The 19,232-nt window shown below is 42.6% G+C and overlaps 2 protein-coding genes across 2 annotated transcripts in view; one reads left to right on the top strand and one right to left on the bottom strand.

Moving 5' to 3' along the window:
* Window positions 1-544: 544 nt before the first annotated feature.
* Window positions 545-13,213, bottom strand: olfml2a (olfactomedin-like 2A). The gene is made up of 8 exons (XM_084025646.1): window positions 13,002-13,213; window positions 7,981-8,244; window positions 7,689-7,796; window positions 7,042-7,218; window positions 6,427-6,673; window positions 4,300-4,575; window positions 3,985-4,170; window positions 545-2,332 (listed from the first exon to the last, which is right to left on the bottom strand). Exons 1-8 carry the CDS (start codon window positions 13,074-13,076, stop codon window positions 1,728-1,730), a joined length of 1,938 nt encoding a protein of 645 aa, XP_083881772.1. The 5' UTR covers window positions 13,077-13,213; the 3' UTR covers window positions 545-1,727.
* Window positions 13,214-15,957: 2,744 nt separating this feature from the next.
* Window positions 15,958-19,232, top strand: part of nr6a1a (nuclear receptor subfamily 6, group A, member 1a) — a 58,708-nt gene continuing 55,433 nt past the window's right edge. Inside the window, exon 1 of the mRNA XM_084023864.1 lies at window positions 15,958-16,190. Coding sequence (XP_083879990.1) covers window positions 16,124-16,190 — 67 coding nt within the window. The 5' untranslated portion in view covers window positions 15,958-16,123. The remainder of the gene's footprint in view (window positions 16,191-19,232) is intronic.

Below are 19,232 nucleotides of genomic sequence, written 5' to 3'. Positions count from 1 at the left end.
TGTGGTCCCACTGCATTTACAGTCACTTATAACAGAATCCTCTTCCCATAGCACAGACACACCCACAGTTATGTTATTATTTATGCATAAAGGCCTTGCAATTGATTGATGCCTTTTTATTGTATTTAATATATATTTAGTCAACATGGAGGTTATGACCCCTGTCTCCAGCGCGTCTAGTGATGTGAATGAACAAATGATCCCATGATATAAACATATTATCCTGGGGTCAAAACTAAATTTAGCATGATGAGCCTCACCAGCCGGCTCTATCTCTTAACTCAAACTCGGCAGCTCGGTCGGTTGCCGCTTGTCATGTTGCTACATCACGTATGTAATGAATTATACTTAATTGTGTAACTAACTTATACTTATTTAAACTCAAACCATGATCTTTTCCGAAGCCTAATGGACTAATTTTGAAAAGGCAGAAACTGAAACTGACCTAGAGTGTCACACAGTATGGAGCGTTTGCGACAACATGTTCAAAACTCAATAATTACAACACAATGTGATCGTTATACAAATGTTAATAACAATGAAGAAAGCTGCATATTTTAATACAGTGTAGAAATCCAACAAGATGCATGGAAATGTAAAAGGAAAAGTTGTATCATATTGTTAAATTAATTCATGTAAATATATATTTATAAAAAAGTCTTAAGCTTAGAAAATGTGTGTACGTGGTTTTGTTTATATATTCAACACAGGAAGCATCACAAGGCTGGAATAATAATGAAAGCTTATTCCTAATCAAAGTGCTTGGTGATAGGATGGAGTCGATGGGCAGGTGGAACAATAGTTGGTGGTTTAATTTAACAAATATTTCTCAGGGGGGAAACTATGTAGAAATAATCTCATCGATTGAGTTAAATGTTGGAGTGAAACACGAGCTGTGGAGAAATATCTGTGAAAGATAAAAACATGGGTAGGCCTATCTAACATTCTGATGGTGGTTGTGAAATCTAGCCATGAAAATATCAGCTAATAGGTGAGCTAGTTATAGCTAATTATAGTTATATTAACTTCACACTTAAAAGTTCAAACCAAGTGACAACAAACTAGAAAGAATACTGAATGTTTATGCAAATTGCTTACGCTTCATTTCTTCCAAATAGATGCTAGCTTCAAGAAAACACAGAAAGAAAGAAAAAAGAAAGAGAAAAAGAAAGAAAGAGAAAAAGAAAGAAAGTGATGATTTCATAGGACATAGTTTCAATGACTATGATTTTTCTTCTTTGATATGAGTCTTGGTAGCGATTTTTAAAAATATTGTCTTGTGAGCAGTAATGTCTCAAATGCCCAAATGTAGAAGAGTTGTTGGTCTCTGTAATCCTGCTTCCTGTCTATAGCAGTTCTGAAGTGACTTCACTGTATTTAAATGGATACATTCACTGCCATGCTATTTAAACTTTAAACAGTTTATCTGTCTGTCTGCTAGTTAGCCAGCCTGCTGACAATTCGTAAATTAGCATATAAAAAAATATCTATGCTTCCTTCGACCTGCCTGATGAGCTTTGATTCAACCTGTGAGATTATTTTCACTGTTCGTTGTCCGTTCTGTCGATGAGTTGTACAGTCACATCCCGAGGCGTGACATGTTTGAGGTCAGAGGTTTGACTAGCATTGCTTCCTCCTTTGTCCTGAGTCCAATATGGCTGCTTCTAGGCCGTCAAAAACTGAGCATCTTCCTGTTTAGGTGCCATACTGACAGTCAGGTGACGAGCTCACTGGTCGGCAAAGTTTACGTGATAGGTGAGCTGATGGCCGTTGTCCCAGGCGTACAGCACCTTCTCCTTGGGGTTGTAGTCGATCTGCGTGGTGAAGGAGTACTGGTTGGTGAAGGGCAGGTGTGGGATGGCGTCCGTGTTGGTGTGGGTGTCGTAAGCAAAGTTCACCTCACCTTCCTTCTGGTTGTACACATTGACGGCGTACAAGACACCACAGATGATGAAGCAGTTTCCGTAGGAGTTCCTCTTGAGACCCGTCCTCCACGTCGTTTCCTTCTTCAGCGACAGGTCTCCGGGATCCAGTTTACTGAGGACGATCATCTCCTGCTGATTGTAGTCGTAGTCCACAGAGGGGTAGATCACCCACAGGCCGCTCTCGTCCACCGCAAAGTCGATATCCGAGTGGCCCCTCCACTTCCAGGGGGTGGTGTCCTCGTAGACCACGTCATGCAGCAGCGTCCAGGCCGCCACGTAGCGCATCCTCAGGTCATACTTGATGATGTTCTTGGTGAAGGCTCTGTTGTAGTAGAAAGCTCCATTATAAACCACGTGGCCGGTGCCTATCCAGTTGTAGGGTAGTCTGAAGAGGTTGCTCCATCGGCCTACAAAGAACAAAAATAGTACATTAGCTTCTTTAAAATAAAGCGGAGGTTGATACTCAAATCTCATTTGTTTCATCTCTGATGCAACTCTTTTCATCGAAAGGTATAGCCCTATAACGGCCCACGTGGAAGTGTCACCAGTGGCTTAAACATCGGAGGAAAGTCTGACTGTACACTTTATTCTGCTTCCTTTAAAGTAGACAGTTCTCTCTACAGTGGGTGATTACAACAAAATTGGTATCCATCGACGAGGACGGGGATATTGGTGACAGGAGGTGCCCGTGCAGAGAAAGCCACCCAGCCACAGGTTGTTTATCCTGCTGCTGGCAAGAAATACAGAAGTATCAGCTCCTGTATCACCAGACCTCAGAGCAGCTTCTTTTTCTCAGGATGTGAGAGTCCGAAATTCATTCTCCATCCCCCACAGATAATATACTTTTTATTATTTGTGTATGTATGTTGTTATGTAGCAAAAATGGGATTTTGTTGTACAATGACAATAAATTATCCTTGTACATTACCTTAAAGGTACCTTACCTTTTTGTTTTACAAGATAATATAAGTCAACAAATAACCCGCTTGTGAATTTTGAATGGACCACTCTCCTGTTGGGCATATTTATACAAAATCAATAATCACATACCTGCTAGCCTTAATCTACCATCCTCTTTATTGAGACAGTGATAATAAATGGAAAGCCCAGTGAAGGACAACAACAACAACGTGCCCCCCCCCCCATAAGGCCGACCCACACTCTTAATCCGTCTCCGCTGTGCCCGGTTCAAAGGAGAGGCCGGCCCACATGTCAGGGAACAGCAGGCATCGCCGCCAATCCAAATACCAAGTCATCCGCACACAGCTGTGAGCTCACCACACGGCAGGACGCCTTGCATGTAAGTGCATTTAGAAAGCCCATTGTCCAAACACATCTAGATCAACAAGCCAGACCCTACTAGGGGAGGTCGGCTCAGCTCTGTTAGAGGCTGTAATCCAATTCCTCAGTTGGTTTAGACTTGGAAGACGTGGGTTTTCCCACCGGAGACAACCTACATTCCACAGATCTGCTTAGTCTCACAGACCTCATCGGATAATCAGCACCAATCAATGTCATCGATGTTATCAGAGAAAACACAGCGATATATCCGATCCGATCAGACCAGTGTGTTGGGATGATGATGATGTTTGGAGTCAGATGATGAAAAAGACAGTAAACGCTAAAAAAAAACCGCTAAATCACCACAAAACTATAAAACACATCACATTTGAACCCCATTCATTTAAATGTTCAAAATTAGATTTTACTCTCTTTTAGATTGTTTCATCCATTATTACGTTTCGTCAGGATTTCTAGGCCCTTTTGTGCTGGCTAGACCAGAGCTAGCTTAATGTTGTGTGACTTTATCTTTATGAAAGGTTGTGCCCAAAATCACTTCTTCCTATTCACTATCCACAGAGCTCTGAGGAATAAATAAAGGACTATATAAAGGACTACATAGAGGACTATATAAAGGACTACATAGAGGACTTTATAAAGGACTACATAGAGGACTATATAAAGGACTACATAGAGGACTATAATGAGGACTATGTAGAGGACTATGGGTTTATGGTGGGCACATGGGGCATTATAAAGAGACCTAACTGAAGCACACCTTGCTTAAAGTTGTCCAGGTTACGGAACTCCACCAGGTTGTTGCCATAGTAATAGTTAGTGACGTAGATCTTGGAGTCTTTAGCCAGCGGGTCCTTCATCCAGGCTCCCTCGTTACGCCCGTAACTGTGCTGCTTCTCCGGCTGGTCAATGGACGCTAGAGTCCCTTCACAGCTTAAGATCTTCCCTGGAAGAAACAAGCAGAACGGTGAAAATGTATACGCATATATATATATATATATTGTAATTCTCTCCCATATATATATATATATATATGGGAGAGAATTACAATATCAACACAAGATTACAAACAGACCTGCTCGGTGGAGACTGGGCCGGCTGTTGTTGTTGGAGTTGTCCAGCACGAGCACAATGGTGGGAGCTGGTCTCTCATGCGCTGGTGTGTTGATGGTGGTGGGTGTGGTCACGGTGGTGGTAGTTGTTGTGGTGGTGGTGGTGGTGGGAGCAGCAGTGGTGGCGATGGGTTTAGCCACAGTGGCTTCCACGGTTTCCAGGACCATTTCTGCTCCTCCGTCCTCTGACTGGTTTTCTGTGATGTGATGATGGACTGTGTACGTTTTAGCAGGATGGTCTGGGTGGGCGAGAAAGATCAGATTACACGAAGACAGATTTAATTTGAAGGCAAGCCAGTCTTTCAGGTGTACTTGGTGCCCCTCGGAGTACCGAGGCGTCCTCTAGCATCTATAGAAGAAGTGGATGTAGTCATGGTGATGTTCCCTCTTGCTGGTGGACTATGGTTTTGAATCCTCGAGTTCAGCATTTTGGCCGTCCCTATCTTGGATTTGCTGCAACCAATGAAGGAAATTACCATATTTGGACTGTGGAGGAGCGACGTGTGGACAAGATGAACAGAAGCAGCAGAGCGCCTTGGTGTAAATCTGCTAACAAAGTTAGCTTCATAGTTCCAGGTCAACTTTACAGCTAAGAGCTAAAGCCATTTTAGTAGCTAACTGCATTGCTAGCGTGGTAGTGACCTGTCAATCAGTGGGTAGCCCCGCCCCTAAAGCATCCCCTGCTTTCTGGTCTGTTTGACTCTAAATTAACCATAATTGACTAAATGAACATCATGCTGGATTGAAGAAGACTTGAAACTAGAGACCATGTTAGCAGGTTGAGAGTCTGCTCTCCTTCTGCTGCTCAGACTCTGATGCAACGTCCAGTGATGGTGGACAGATGTGAGATCACAGCAGCACATCTTCAATGAGTGAACACGTGGAAATATTGAGGGAGCAGAAGGAATATTATGGGAAGGTTTTTTTTTATTATTAACAGTTGGAGATTTCAGTTAGCCATGAAGTATTTTCAGATAAAGGAGTTTTAAAGTACAATTATCTACAGTTTGCACAATTACTGGTGGATTTCAAATATCTTGCCAATCAAAACTGATTATGTTGCTTCTCAGTTGAATAGTTTTTGTCTTTAAAACGTGTATGAATTATTTCATTGTGCAAGTCATCACATGCACAATAGTCCATTCAACTATTGACTATTGTCTAAATCTGTCAGGCAAACGTGATGTCACGGTCCCTGATGTGAAGATTAAGTGGTATTTTAGATTTCAGGCTGATAAAAACGAGTGTAGGCAGGTAAAGAGCTCACATTCCTCCTCACTGCTCTCCAACACAATTTAACTCAATCTGAAGAGACATTTCCGGCAAAAGCATGAAGGTATATCACCTTCCCCGATAAACGTTCCTGCATCCGGCTCTTTGTCATAGATTATGGAAATGCAGCCGACTGGGTTCAGTGGTTTGACAGGTGTGACTGGGCTTCGCTGGTTCGAGTCCGTGGCAGAACACGCGGCCCGACGGTTTGTGCGTGTGAATGCAGCGTACCTATTCACTCAGCTAGACTCAGAGAGGATTGGAAGGAAGTGTTCTCTCAGCGCCGCTGAGGCTCCCCACACATTGAGGAGTGAAGTGGAGGCGTGTCATGGACGCGGCGGCGCTCCATTGAGACGGCATTCCATCACCTCCACGTATTTTGTCAATAGAAGATTTGGATTTCCTGCTCACTGAATGCGTCCCAGCAGCTTAATTACACCAGCTTTGCTAAAAACAACAGCAAAATAAATCTTTTGTGCCACACAGCGATGGAGTCCTGTTTTATTGCTTCAGTGTCAAACGTTCAAGTTTTATCTTCATCACACTCGTGTAAAACAACATTCTCAGGAAACGCTTCACACTGTCCACAACTGAAAACTAAATCCAGCTAATAAAGATCGTGACTCCGGCTCCGTGACTGATCCAGATCCAGCAGAGTGTCATGCGGGTTTAGATTAGATTGCTGAAGAAACACAATTGGATCATTTTCAACACATTCAACACAGCTGATGGCCCACAGATGGGAACGCAATCTCAGCCAGAGTGTTTACTTTGCTGCAGACGGTGTCTCTCTGTGAACATATCGGAGTATATCTCACCTCCTCGATGCTCGTCCTCCTCCGTCCTGGCAGCCTTGTAGTATGTGATGCCCCTCACCACGCCGGGCTGCTGGCCAGCCGCCTTGGCCTTGGCGGTGGGGTCCGGCTTGGTCGGCTTCCCAGGTTTAATTGCCTCCTTCTTGGGCTTTACGACCTTTTCTTTGGGCGTCTTGGGTGAGAGTTTGGCTGCAGGAGTCTTCTTGTTGGGTGTTTTTACAGCCTCCTTGGTTTTCTCATCATTAGTGTCCTGTAAACATGACATTCTGGTTATATATTACATTTGTTTTACTGGCACTCCTGCTGATTATAGTACTACTGCTCCAAAAGCATCGCTTTCCTCGCTGAACTAACAGAAGGGCTTAAAGGAACAGTTCACCCTACAATAAAAAAATACAGATTTTGACATATATTGATGAAAAGATGGAGATGGAGCCCTGGTTCCACATTACTACTCCTACAGTGACTGATCTGAATTCTCCTACATCTCTATCACTACATACATGCACACATACCCCTCCCTGACCCCCCTTTATTTATTTATTTGATATATTTTTACTAGAAGTACTCTAGATGATCCCATGCTTATACAAGGACACGGAGAGGGTTTGTTGGGACCTGAGCTTTTCTCTCAGCCGAGTCCTTCTGCAGCAGTTGCATGCTGAGGCTGGAGATCTCCTTCTTGATGCTCATCATGACGTTGGAGGAGTTCTCGTATCTCTTGAACTGGTTGGTGAGGCTCATCATGCTGTCGCGGACAAAGTCGTTTTCTCGCGTTAGGTTCGTCTTGATTGTCTGCAAGATAACATCATTATTTTCACAGCAATCACGATTCGTTAAATTTCATGAGCCATAACCGTTTATTAATGTGTCTCTTAGTAACCTCTAGGTTATAATAAGGGATGCAGCGATACCAATATCGGGCCGATGCTGACACAGATATCTGGATCGGGTATCATGACAATGGGGCCAATCTATTCAACTCAGTTCTATACTATAAATATCATATAGGTGTAATTTCTGTTTAAGTTTGGACCAGTTGGTTGCTGCATTAAAACAGTTTACACTTGATTTGTAATTCCTGTTAATTTACCAAGTTGCCAGGGTACGATTCAGTAAATATATATCTCTTTATTGTGACATTTTTGTTTTGCAAGTTAAAACAAACTAAACAAGCTTATTTCACTGTTATTTAACGCTGGTGTTGGATTTGAAGATCAAAGGTCTAGCTATAATGACATGAGGTGCCTGCGTTTGTGTTTTACCTCCTCCAGGGTGTTCATCTGAGACACCACCTTGTTGATGTAGGAGTGGACCTTCATCAGGTCCATGCTGTAGAGCGTTCCCTCCAGCAGGTCCACCATGGACTGGAGCTGCTCATCAAAAAAACATTATTCACCATCTTTATCACTAACTTGAAGCTCCCTCTCTCTGATTACACTATAGACATCCACACTGAGTCTGGGGTTCATTCAGAGTCCGTCTAAATGATTTTACACTAAAACTGAAGCCATCAGAAGATAATATCTAATAACATATAAATCTTCATCTGCTCACCTTCAGTAACTCGGGGGCCTGTTTCTTCAGCTTCTCCATCTTCCACTCGTTCTCACAGGGGTTGAGGGAGGATGGCGGGGCCGTGCACGAGCACTTGCAGTCGGAGCCGGAGCTGACCGTCTCCACCGTGTAGAAGTCCTCCACCCGCACGCTGCCGCTCCGCAGCCGTGTGCAGGCGTCCCTGCTGAGGGGCCGCATGATGCATTTACAGCGGCAGTCTGAGCCCTCCGACGTCATCCGGACCGGCTCGGTCTCCCCGAAGATCTGGAAGAGACCACGTGACATGTTCCATTTTCGAATTCAAAACACTCACGATAAGCTGATGGTGGTGAAATTCCATTATTGGAAATCGGAACTAAATATTCTCAGAGGTGACTTTAAAAGGTTTGTCATTGGGGAGAAGAGAAACATAGAGCCTGATTTAAAAAATACAGGATTCAAAATTAAATTGAAAAATTGTTTTTGAGTTTTAAGCATATTTGGATGATTATCGGGATAATATTGTGAATCACAACTATTTTGATCTGAATCTAATCAGATAATTCCATTATTCTAACTGGATTTATAAATCCATTGGAATTGTAGGCAAACAAAAGAAATGGAAGGAAAGTCTCACTGAAAAATAGCCAGAAGCTTTCATCAGTTTTGGATGTGAGCAGGTGTGAGTCAGAGGAAAGCCTCCGAGACGAATGTAACTCCTAACCAGCTGCCTTTGGCCGCCATGTATGATGATGGAGCGTTGGCAGCCAAACATTCCACACTAACCCTGTGTGAAACTGGCTAACATGGCAGCTTTCTTGCAGAAATTCAACAGCAACACATTTATTGCATATTTGTTCATATTGTCAATGAGATCTGCTGGGAACTCTGAAGTTTTCCACTGTTTGTGACGACCTCCGTTAGCGTCTCAGAGGAGAAACCATTCTGCCCTGAAGCCGTCTCTGGACCTTTTATGATGATGACGGTGCAGAAAAAAAAGCAGCGTAAAAGGGCCTTTTACAAATGGTATTGATGTATATCAGATATTGTACTGTAGTTGCAGTTAAAACTAAATAGTGGTCATTTTTCACCACCACAGAGCTTTTTAAGCTTGAGCTTTGTTGAGCCTGAAACAAACACCACTCTCCTGATGTTGCCAGGGCGGTCCCGCCTTATATAAGTTGCATCATGGGAAATATAGGATCTTTTTATACTCTGGACTAAAAGTCATGATTTCTCAGCGTCGGCTTCATCAACTCTGTGTTTTTTCAAATCTGTCTCTTATGAGTCCAAATTCCTGAGGTGAATGATACATGACAGGGAATATTATTTACATATGCAGCCATTTACAGTCCATCACCGTGACGTGAGGGTGATGTTGGGAGTTATGGCTTTGTGATCTGGTTGTCTTTATTATTTAACAGCGTTCTGTAGTTACAATTTAATAATTTGGGACGTTTTCTGGCAAGATTGCAGCAGGCTGAAGGTTCGGGGGGGAGGAGGAGGAGGGTGTGGTGGGGGCTCATTAGTGGAGGAATGCAAGCTGGGCGATGGGTGTGTATATGTGGGAGGGGGGGGGGCTTTCCCCTCCTTTACCGCAGACCTGCTGGGAGGGGGTCTGATGTGGGCTGGACTCCTGTGTGCAGAGTCGGACCAATCATGACCCATGTCAAGCGAAAAGGCAGCAGGTTGACAAATCCTGCAGCCACATGAAAACAGAGTGGATTAGCAGATTAGACTTCTTCAGCAGAAGCTTCGCCTGCGGCCCTGCTGAGCTGCTTTGTTCAGCAGCAAACACCAACCGCTGCATAGCAACATCGGCTTAAGTGGCTCTAAATTGGAGAAGTCCGAGAAATTCCAGCCAGATTTACTTTGGTAGCCGACTTGATGTTTTGTCTCGTCTAGGAGGACTAAATCTTCACCTCGCAGGCTGAACTGCAGGAGAAACATTTGTCAGCATCTGAATCTCCCTGAATCCAGTCCTGCTGTCGGATCACATGTGCTGCTCTGCCTGACTGACCCATCCAGCGTCTCAGGCCAAGCTGACCTACCAGCATGAGAACTGGCAACACGATTAGGAGTGCTAATAATTAAGAGTACGGAGTGTTTAACGCATGCTTTGAGCTTTGAGTCTTTAGATTTGACCTTTCAAGTGCGGTCAAGTTTCAGGTCAAGAAGAACTGAGTTCGAACATGAACTCATGTCTGCACGGCGGGAGGAAATGAGCTATTAGATCGGCCAGCCGCTCACAGCTAACTCTCCCCGACGATGACAAAAGGAAACTAGTGGTTTTAATTAATGATGATATCGTTATTTCAATATATTATTATTCAAATTATAATAAATTAATTATTATAATTCGTTACTAACAACAAGGTCTGTGCATCATCTTGAGTAACTGGATCAGGATTTCAGGAAAGAGAGTTTCAAATATATTTATTTGACAAGTGGAGCGGGGTCTAGTTCCATGATGAGAAGGGAGGCGTCTCTGCAGCTGATATCTCCAAACGACTGATAAATAGCGCTACAGGTACTTTGATTTTGGGGTGAACCGTCCCTTTAACGAGGGATTTGTTCATACGAGCGGTTCATGCAGAAGCCTGATGTTTCAGTAGCACGGTTCATATAAACAAGGATATCCTCTCCTGTTAGTGCTTTGCCAGCTGGATCACCGGCTCAGCTGTGTGGTGAAAACGGATCCTGTGCTGAAGCTCAAATGTTTAGCTGCATGTTCCAACATTCAAACACAAACTTTCCTGTAACGACCGGCAGCTAATTCCCTCGCTAATGTCCGAGAAGGCAACTGGAATCAGGCTTAAGCCCGTCAAGCTTATGATTTTAACGGACGGACTATCCTTTTAAAATCAAACATCATCTCCTGTCAAGATTATTCAAGCCCACAACTGGGGTCCACATTCCAGTCCACCCGGCCCGTCTGATTTTTAATCTAATTAGTGGCGCTTCTGATTAACAGTCTTACTGCTCCACTGTAAAGATTAACTCGGTGCAAAGGGGGGGATGCTATTAAACCTTCATTCTGGAGTTGAACCATGAAGTCGGTGACTCGGACTATAAACAACAACACTGGCACTGGCGCGGGGATGCTAATTAGCTCAACGCTAAGTATCAGGCACTTGCTGCTTCTGCAGGTACACATCTACATTCCTGGTGGGCCTGTTTGTGTGTCGGGACACTGAGCTCTTTAGTCTTCACAGTACATCATGGCAGGAGGATGAGAAACAAAAGGTAACACATAGTGTTAAGATGAATTAATGGACTGCAACTGTGTTAATGTTCCTGTTTTCACGGGAACCTTAAAGGAAACCTTTAAACCTCAAAATGAAAAACATCTGTCTGCTTTGAGCGTGAAAAAAACACAGATACAAATCAAGCTGTCAACATGGCTGCCTGATGAATCCATACAGACATCCGTTCATACGCACAAAGAGACACTGATTATTACAGCGTGTCAGAGCTGAGGGAGTATTTCCGATGAAAAGTGCCACAAATACTTGGCAACGTCTTCATGTCAGATCTGTTCTGTCACTTTCCCCATCCCCTTCAGAGTAAGAGCTCCATTAGAAGCTCAGGGTGAGGCTGTTTTTCCAAAATAAAAGCATCCAATTCCCATTTAATGCAGGAAACTAGTGATTTTCAAAATAAAAAGCTCCAGAAGGTAGATGTCCACGTTGGCCATTCTGTAGCAAACCCAAGCGCCGTCACACACGTGTAACACGCGGGTCGTGCACCTGGGTCGCATGGTGGTAACTGGGGCTATTAGTCTCTCTCATTTCCAGCAGCTTTGTTTTAACCACAAACAGAGACTCAACTCTCCACAGACTGATGATGTTGACTCTTCATCGAGCCCCATGGGACATCATCCCCAATTAAATGAAGACACAATGAAATGTCATCTGTGGCTACGAGGCGCAGCACCTGTTGTTCATCACGGAGTTCTCGGCTGCTGTGGGTTTCTTTCCTTCGGGCAGACTGAGCCTCCCCAGCCCACCGTTTCCTTCCCTCCAACCCTGATTTGACCTGCTGATTGTCCTGGGGGTTGTTTACAACCAGGACACAGAGCAGGTGCACACGTCGGTTCCCACGCCATCCTCGGGTACCCCCCCTTCGCAGGCTTTGTCTCCCATTAATGTCAGCGGCACCAGTTTGGCAACAGAGACTATGACTGGGCGTTTCCAAGACTGGAGCGGTGCTACTGCTGGATGACGGGGAATGTGTTGTGTAGAGACACATTTAGGGATTTAAAGCTAAACAAGCGATGGGTTTACTATGAATGTAGGGAGACCTTGTGATTTATCATAATCTTACTTAAGATTAAAAAAAGATGTGTGTCTTCTCTGTGACGCATTAAAATATGTCTTTCTTATAATGTGATTGCAGTATGTTTGAGTGCATTTTTAAGAGTTTTAAGAAGCCTTAAGATGATTATCGAGACATCAGGAATTAAAAATAATTGTGACATGAAATGTTCATATTGTCCCATGTCTAGCCTCGACCAAACCAGATTCTTAGTGAGACTTTTCTAACCCGACCACATGGTGCGGTTACTGGTTTCCTCTGCTCTCACGCTGGTGATGAACTGATCTGATTGAATCCAGAGAGACGATCGTTGACAGTCACACACCGTACTTGGCCATACGTATGAGACAGAGCCTCATGTTTTACAATATGTTCTGTACATGCATTTTATCTTCCTGCAGTGTGTGTGTGTGTGTGTGTTTTTAGGGCTGGATTACTCAGAGGCAGAGTGAGGGGTTACTGGAGTCCAGCAGCTGTACAAACAAGGCAGCCAGATATTACTTTTCCTCTAACTGAGTACCATCTCTCTGCCCCTCACACACCATCATCACATAAACCAGCTCCAATCAGAGAAATGACACATTACCATGGAGACACTAAATGTAAAGGTCTCTTATTTGTCTGAGGCACGAGGACACATACTGCAAAAAAATTGGACATTCAGTGATTTAAAATGTAAATCATGCATGTGCATCCTGGAAAATAAACTTCATTTGTTTTCCTACCTTGCTCTGTGAAGATCCCTCCGCACACAGAATTAGCAGACAGGCGAACAAGTTCGTGTATCTCCACATTTTCATTCCTGAGTGTCGAGAAGGTCAGAAAAGCGACGGTCACTGCATCCGGCCCACTGGTTTTAACTCCATTTCCTTTTCACACCGGGAGACGTGATGTAGTGTGTGTCTGCGTGTGTGTCTGCATGTGTGTCTGCATGTGTGTCTGCATGAGTGGATGCTACCGGCGTGTCTGCGCGCTGTCGGCACCGAGCGCTCCGTTTTCAGCTGCGCGCATCATCTGTCATCCGCTGTCCTCCACGGATGGGAGGGGTTTACACACACACACACACACACACACACACACACACACACACACACACACACACACACACACACACACACACACACACACAGTGCCGTATCCTGGGTTTGGATAGCAACAATAATAATAATAAAAATAATTGTTATTATTATATTATTGTTATAACAATAATCCTATTTCGAATTCCATATTGTTTTTCATTCATTGAAGAGTTTTATCTTTTTTTTAAACGTCTCACCAACTTTGATGAACACTCCCTTCCAGGCGAACGGCTCACTTTAGAGGTTTGAAGGTCCTTTGGCGCCACCAGGTGGCCATGTATTATTTTGCAGCTCAAATACACAGTTTCTGCAGGGTTGTGTAAAGCGGCAAAAGGTAGTTCATAGAAACAGAATGTAAAAAAAAATCACTAAAGACATGTATAGTGTTTGGGCCTAGTCTTGCTGCAATTTATAGCAATTTATAGATTGTCTATGCTGGAACACATTAATATTCTGTGTGTGGTACCTCTGTATTAACAAACTGCCATATCATATTAATCATATCAATCTAGGAAAATCAGATTATGGTCTAAATATAGATTTTGACATAGGGGCCTCAAGGTCAGGTAATAACACACAAGTAACCTTATAGAATATTAGTACATCATTTATGCTTTAGTAAGAGAGAGAGAGAGAGAGGGAGAGAGAGAGAGAGAGAGAGAGAGAGGTGCGCTCTGTAGCAAGATCCTGAATCAATCTTCAGCAGATAAAGTGTAAACGTTGTTCTCTCTTTACTTTAGAACATGTGGTTTAGCTAAAAGCAGCTAGCTTCAGGCTAAATAAAAACACGATTTATTTTCCCCACACACTAGTCTTTTACAGCGTGACCACCAGAGGGCACTACACGCTCTGAGAAACAGCTTTAATGGCAAAGTATACATACAAGGAATGTGACCATCGTCATGTTCTTCCTGTGGATGGAGAGATAAAACAATGATCCCAAAACACCCAAATCAGGTTGCATTATGGCATGTCGTTCCCTCGTCTCAAAGTCAATAGGTTTTTGGTTTGAAGTCTGAAATAAGGTCTGTGGTTCTACAACAAAATACGTCAGTAGAAGGGATGGATTACAATAAAAATACTCTCAAATACTCTCAACATAATTGTGGTGAATTTATCAGGATAATTGTGAATAAAGTCATGCGTGGTGAAAGTTGTCTAGCTCACTATCACTATCATGAGAAGTGAAAAGAGAGCCTGATTTAAAAAATGCAGGATATATATATATATATATATATATATATATATATATATATATATATATATATATATATATATATATATCATAGGCCTTCCTGCATATATAAATAACAAATCCCTTTATTTATTTATATATATATATATGATAAATAAATAAAGGGATGATTTATGATAATCAGATTTAAGTTTATTTGATGATTTTTTACAAAATGATGTCTTATCTGTGATGCAATAAACTTGTTGGCCACAGGGGGAACCGGAGCGATGCAAACTTCCTGGATGGCCTAAAGACATCCAGCCCTGGACAAAGATGGAGATACAGGTAAAGGACCAGACAGGATATTATGTAGGCTCAACATGTAGCCGCTATGAAATACAGCCGTAGGCTTAAGCCACAGTGTATAAATAGCCTGTAATATTAGGTCTAATGCTAAATATAAAATAAGAAAATAAAACCAAATAAGCCTAGCAACCAAATAGTAGCTTTAGTAACATTAGCCTACACCAGAAACAAACAGTATTAGCATTAGCCTGCTATTCGGCTTGACTTGGTAAAAACGCTGCCACGCTGCTCTTCAGCTGCAGAATGGGACTTTATGTCCGTAATGCTTCAAACAGGTCAATTTGTCAAATATGTTATAAAGCACAGGTGTAAATAATGACGTTAATGGTGGCTGAATTCCATTTAGCTGCTTTGTATAGAAGCCCATGTCTGCCACTGTCAGAAAAAAGAGACACTTTCCCCAAAAAACTTTCTCAAAATAATGAGTTGGTGTCGAATTTCATTATTTTGATAAAGTTTCTCTCATTTTCCTGACAATGGCAGAAATGGGCTTCCATAGATTTGAGTTGATCTAACAGGTATCTACATGCTGCCTCACTGGCCATTAATGAGACCTGTACTTTCCCTACATGGACTAGTTGCACGTCCGCACTGAGAAAGGCCTCTCTGTTGTGTGTTTGTGCTGCCTTCACGTCGCCTGGGAGAAATTCAACTTCATAATATTAGACCATAACATATCAACACAAGGACTAATGAACAGAACATTATTTAATAGTCGTGTATTATTTCAAATATGCTCCTTCCTTTGACACATTAAACCCAGTAGTATGAGGAAATTATGAGTTCACTGGGGATCGATAGGCTTTATAGATTAATATCTATTAATTCCGTATTCATTCAACTTTAACTTTACAATACACAGGTTTTCTGTTTCGTTGAGAAGTCACAAAGTCTTCGTTGCTTTAACATTAGAAATATTATTAATTCGGCTCCTTGTTCCCGCTTGGTGTGACAGAAAACCACTATCCCTGAACGCACCACCCCTGGGGGTGTGGATCCAGGTCTTCCCCGCTGACTGGGAGCGCGACGCTGCATCATGGAACGACTGTCCGAGCAGGAGCACTGAGCCCGCCAGGCCAAGGACAGGTAGCAGCGCCAGCTCGACCCACTTCAGACCGCCAGACCACCACCAGACCACCAGCTCACCTTCAACAGCGTGCGGAGGGTTTTTATTCGTGTGTGAGACGCGACGTCGCGCTGACTCGGGATCAGCCCATGCAGGAGGATGGAGATAGACAAGAGGACGAACGGGTTCGACTTCCCGGAGAGAAACAACGCCAAGTCTGTTACCGGTGAGCAAACACGACCTGGACCACGATCCTGCACCTCCACATGCACACGCACATGCAAACTGTTGACTGTCTCACACCTCCGCTCACCTGCAAACGCAACAGCGTGGCTGCACTACGTTTGACCCTCAGCATCAGCGGAGGAGCGTTAATGTGTCGTCATGTTTTATCTGAACTTTAGACATTTAAATGTGTCAACAAGTGGAGCGAAATCCGGAACCAGGACGACTCATGTCGTCCTGGTCCTGGAATGTAGGTGCTTTGGTTTGTTCGTGGACGTGGTTGAATTGTTTGTGTGTTTCTTGGGCTGTGTGTGCGCGTGCGTGAGTGCGTGCGTGTGTGTGAGCTGGGAACAGAGGTCGGAATGTTTTTATTTGGAGATGGCCAGTCCGGCTCGGGGGATCGTAAAAGGTGAACTTTTGAACTTGGAGAAGGCCCCTGAGCCACATTACAGCTTTAGTCCCCAAAGTGCGGAATCAGACGCTGCACGGAAGGGAAGAGGTGGGAATGAAGGGAACCATGATGGGCTCCCAGTAGGTTCCCGACCATGTTGGGTCCCAGTAGGTTCCCGGTTTGCTCTATTTGGCTCTATTTCTCATCTCGGATGTGTACCCTGATTCTGCAGCTGATTTAGTTTCCTGCAGCTCACTTTCTCGTCCACTTTACTTCCACTGGTTCTTTCTTCATATGGCTAATTTTGCCAGGCCCAGGCCCAGAATAAACCCCACAATGCCTTGCAGCACCAGCGCCGGTCCCAGGCGCCAGTCTCGTATCCCCCCCCCCCCCCCCCCCAATCTGAAGATTTATTGGCATTTCCAAGATTAAAATTCCTTAAACTCTGTTCTGAGCCCACTGACCGAGACGAACGTGGACCTTCTCCCCGGATTGGAGAGTAGATGATGACGTAATGAGCCCAACTATGACGATATTGTGATGGTTTTATGTTCCTAAAAATGTGGCGTTGCTTCTGTAATCCTGGTGTTTGCATAACGAGTAAACTATTTCCACATTTTTATTTTATTCAATGATGGACAAAAAATCTTATTTTAAAGCAATATAATATATTCCTGGAACTATTGAAACAAAAATAAACTGTCACTAATTCTGATGATTGATTTCTCATTTAAAGGCATTTATTCAGTTTGGCCATTTTTGTGTTTTAAATTATAAGAACCCTTCTCTTTTAATAATTTCTAACATTTTATTAACTATACAGTTAATTGATTGAAACAATAATCAGCAGATTAATCAATCATTAAAACAGCAGCCTTACTTATCTTAAATTAATAGTTTTAAATATTAAATTATCTCTATTGTGCAGGTAAATGCATGTCTAGCAGAATATTATAATAAATTAATACATATATAAATAACAAACAAATAAAACAATAAATACAGACCCTTAATGGGATGAAATAAAGGTGAATGTTTAATCAGAATCAATGAGTAATGTGATTTCAGCAGTTTTTGTTATATTCAAAAGAAAATTCACCAAATTGAAAGCTTTTTAGAAATTCATACATTGTCATGATAGTTCAGTTCTTGTAATACAAAAGAGGCACTTTTCATTATTTTCTAAATGTAATAATAAGCAGTAAAATTAATCTGACTTTTCAAACAACGTAGAACTGAAGTGAGGAGCCAAAAATGAATAAATCAATCAACAGCAAAATAATCGACACCTATTTGACAGTAGATTCATTTTGTAAGTAATTTTCAAGCAGAAAGGCCAAACATGCTGTCGTTTTCATGATTTGCAACGTGATAAGATTTTCAGGTTTTTTTTGTTTGTTTTGGACTTCATAATTATCCTTTTTGTGGACCGAATCACAACCGTCGCCACTGGAGACGTGTTGACTGTTAACTCACTAAACTTCCATAAAACAAAGCAGCCGAACCTTCAGCTTTAAGCCGCGACACAAACCCACGTTTGAAGAACAAACTAAATTCTCATTGATCTCTGATTGACCGAGTTTGGTGTGCTCAGTGAAGTGTGCTGGTTTAATGTAATTGAAGTCAGTGGAAGAAGACGGGGGGGGGGGTTGGATCCATGTTTGGGCCTCGGGGGGTTTGCAGGCTGGCACGACTAAAAGAAAGTGCTTTGTCAGCCCTGCTTGGCCCGGGTCTGCCCCCCCTCAGGGCTGGATGGGGGGGTGCTGGGCAGTGGGTGGGACGGGGACAGGATGCGAAACCCCCCGCTGTGACGCTTGAATGATGAGCCAGGGAGAGTACAGTAAAGGGGGAGGGGCTGCTGGTGGGTGGAGGGGGGCATGCAGGCAGATGTGATCCATCATGTCCTGTTTTCTTCTTAACTTGACTCCTATCAGGAGATCTGAGTCAACAGCAGCACAGTGACAGAGCTGCCCCCCCCCCCCCCCCCCCCCTACAAACACATCAGATCAAATGAGTGATTTTTAAATAGTTGTGAAAAAGCACAAAGATATTCAGTCTATAATGAAATGGTTAAAAACATTTCTGCCTGTAAAATACCTGAAACATTTCTCTAAATAGCTCTTTTTCGTTTAATTTATTTTCACCAATCCAATTTATTAATACATTATATTTTGCAGCTCTGCAAAACATTTGTGTTGAGATTAGATTGTTCTTTAAAAACAGAAGTGTTAAAGAAACAATGCAAGAGATGAATCTTCTTTTGGATTTGATTCTGATTTGACTCTTCAGTGTATATAATAGTGATAAAATAATTGAATCATGTATTTTGATTCCTGTTTAATCTGAATGGAAGTTGTGACTGTAAAAAATAAGGATGTTTGAATTGCTTCAAATTTACAAGTAAATTCAGTTCTTTCAGAGTCCATTTGTGTCTTCTAGAATATCTAAATGTTAAATGTTGCAGTTACAATTCATCAGTTTCTATATTTCCAATTCAGATTAATCTTTCTTCAATCCCCCAGTCCTGACTCAGGGAGAATCAGATATGTCTCTCTGTTTTTAAACGAGATAAATTAGAAATTATCTCAGTTTTTCATTAGTTTTAAACCGTTTAAAACCAGAGAGTAAATCTTGGGACTCTTTCCAAGATAA

Source organism: Eutrigla gurnardus (assembly GCF_963514095.1).
Source record: "Eutrigla gurnardus genome assembly, chromosome: 13".
Taxonomy (NCBI): Eukaryota; Metazoa; Chordata; class Actinopteri; order Perciformes; family Triglidae; genus Eutrigla; species Eutrigla gurnardus.
The sequence above is the reverse complement of the archived record's forward strand: the minus strand, read 5'-3'. Positions and strand labels throughout refer to the sequence as shown.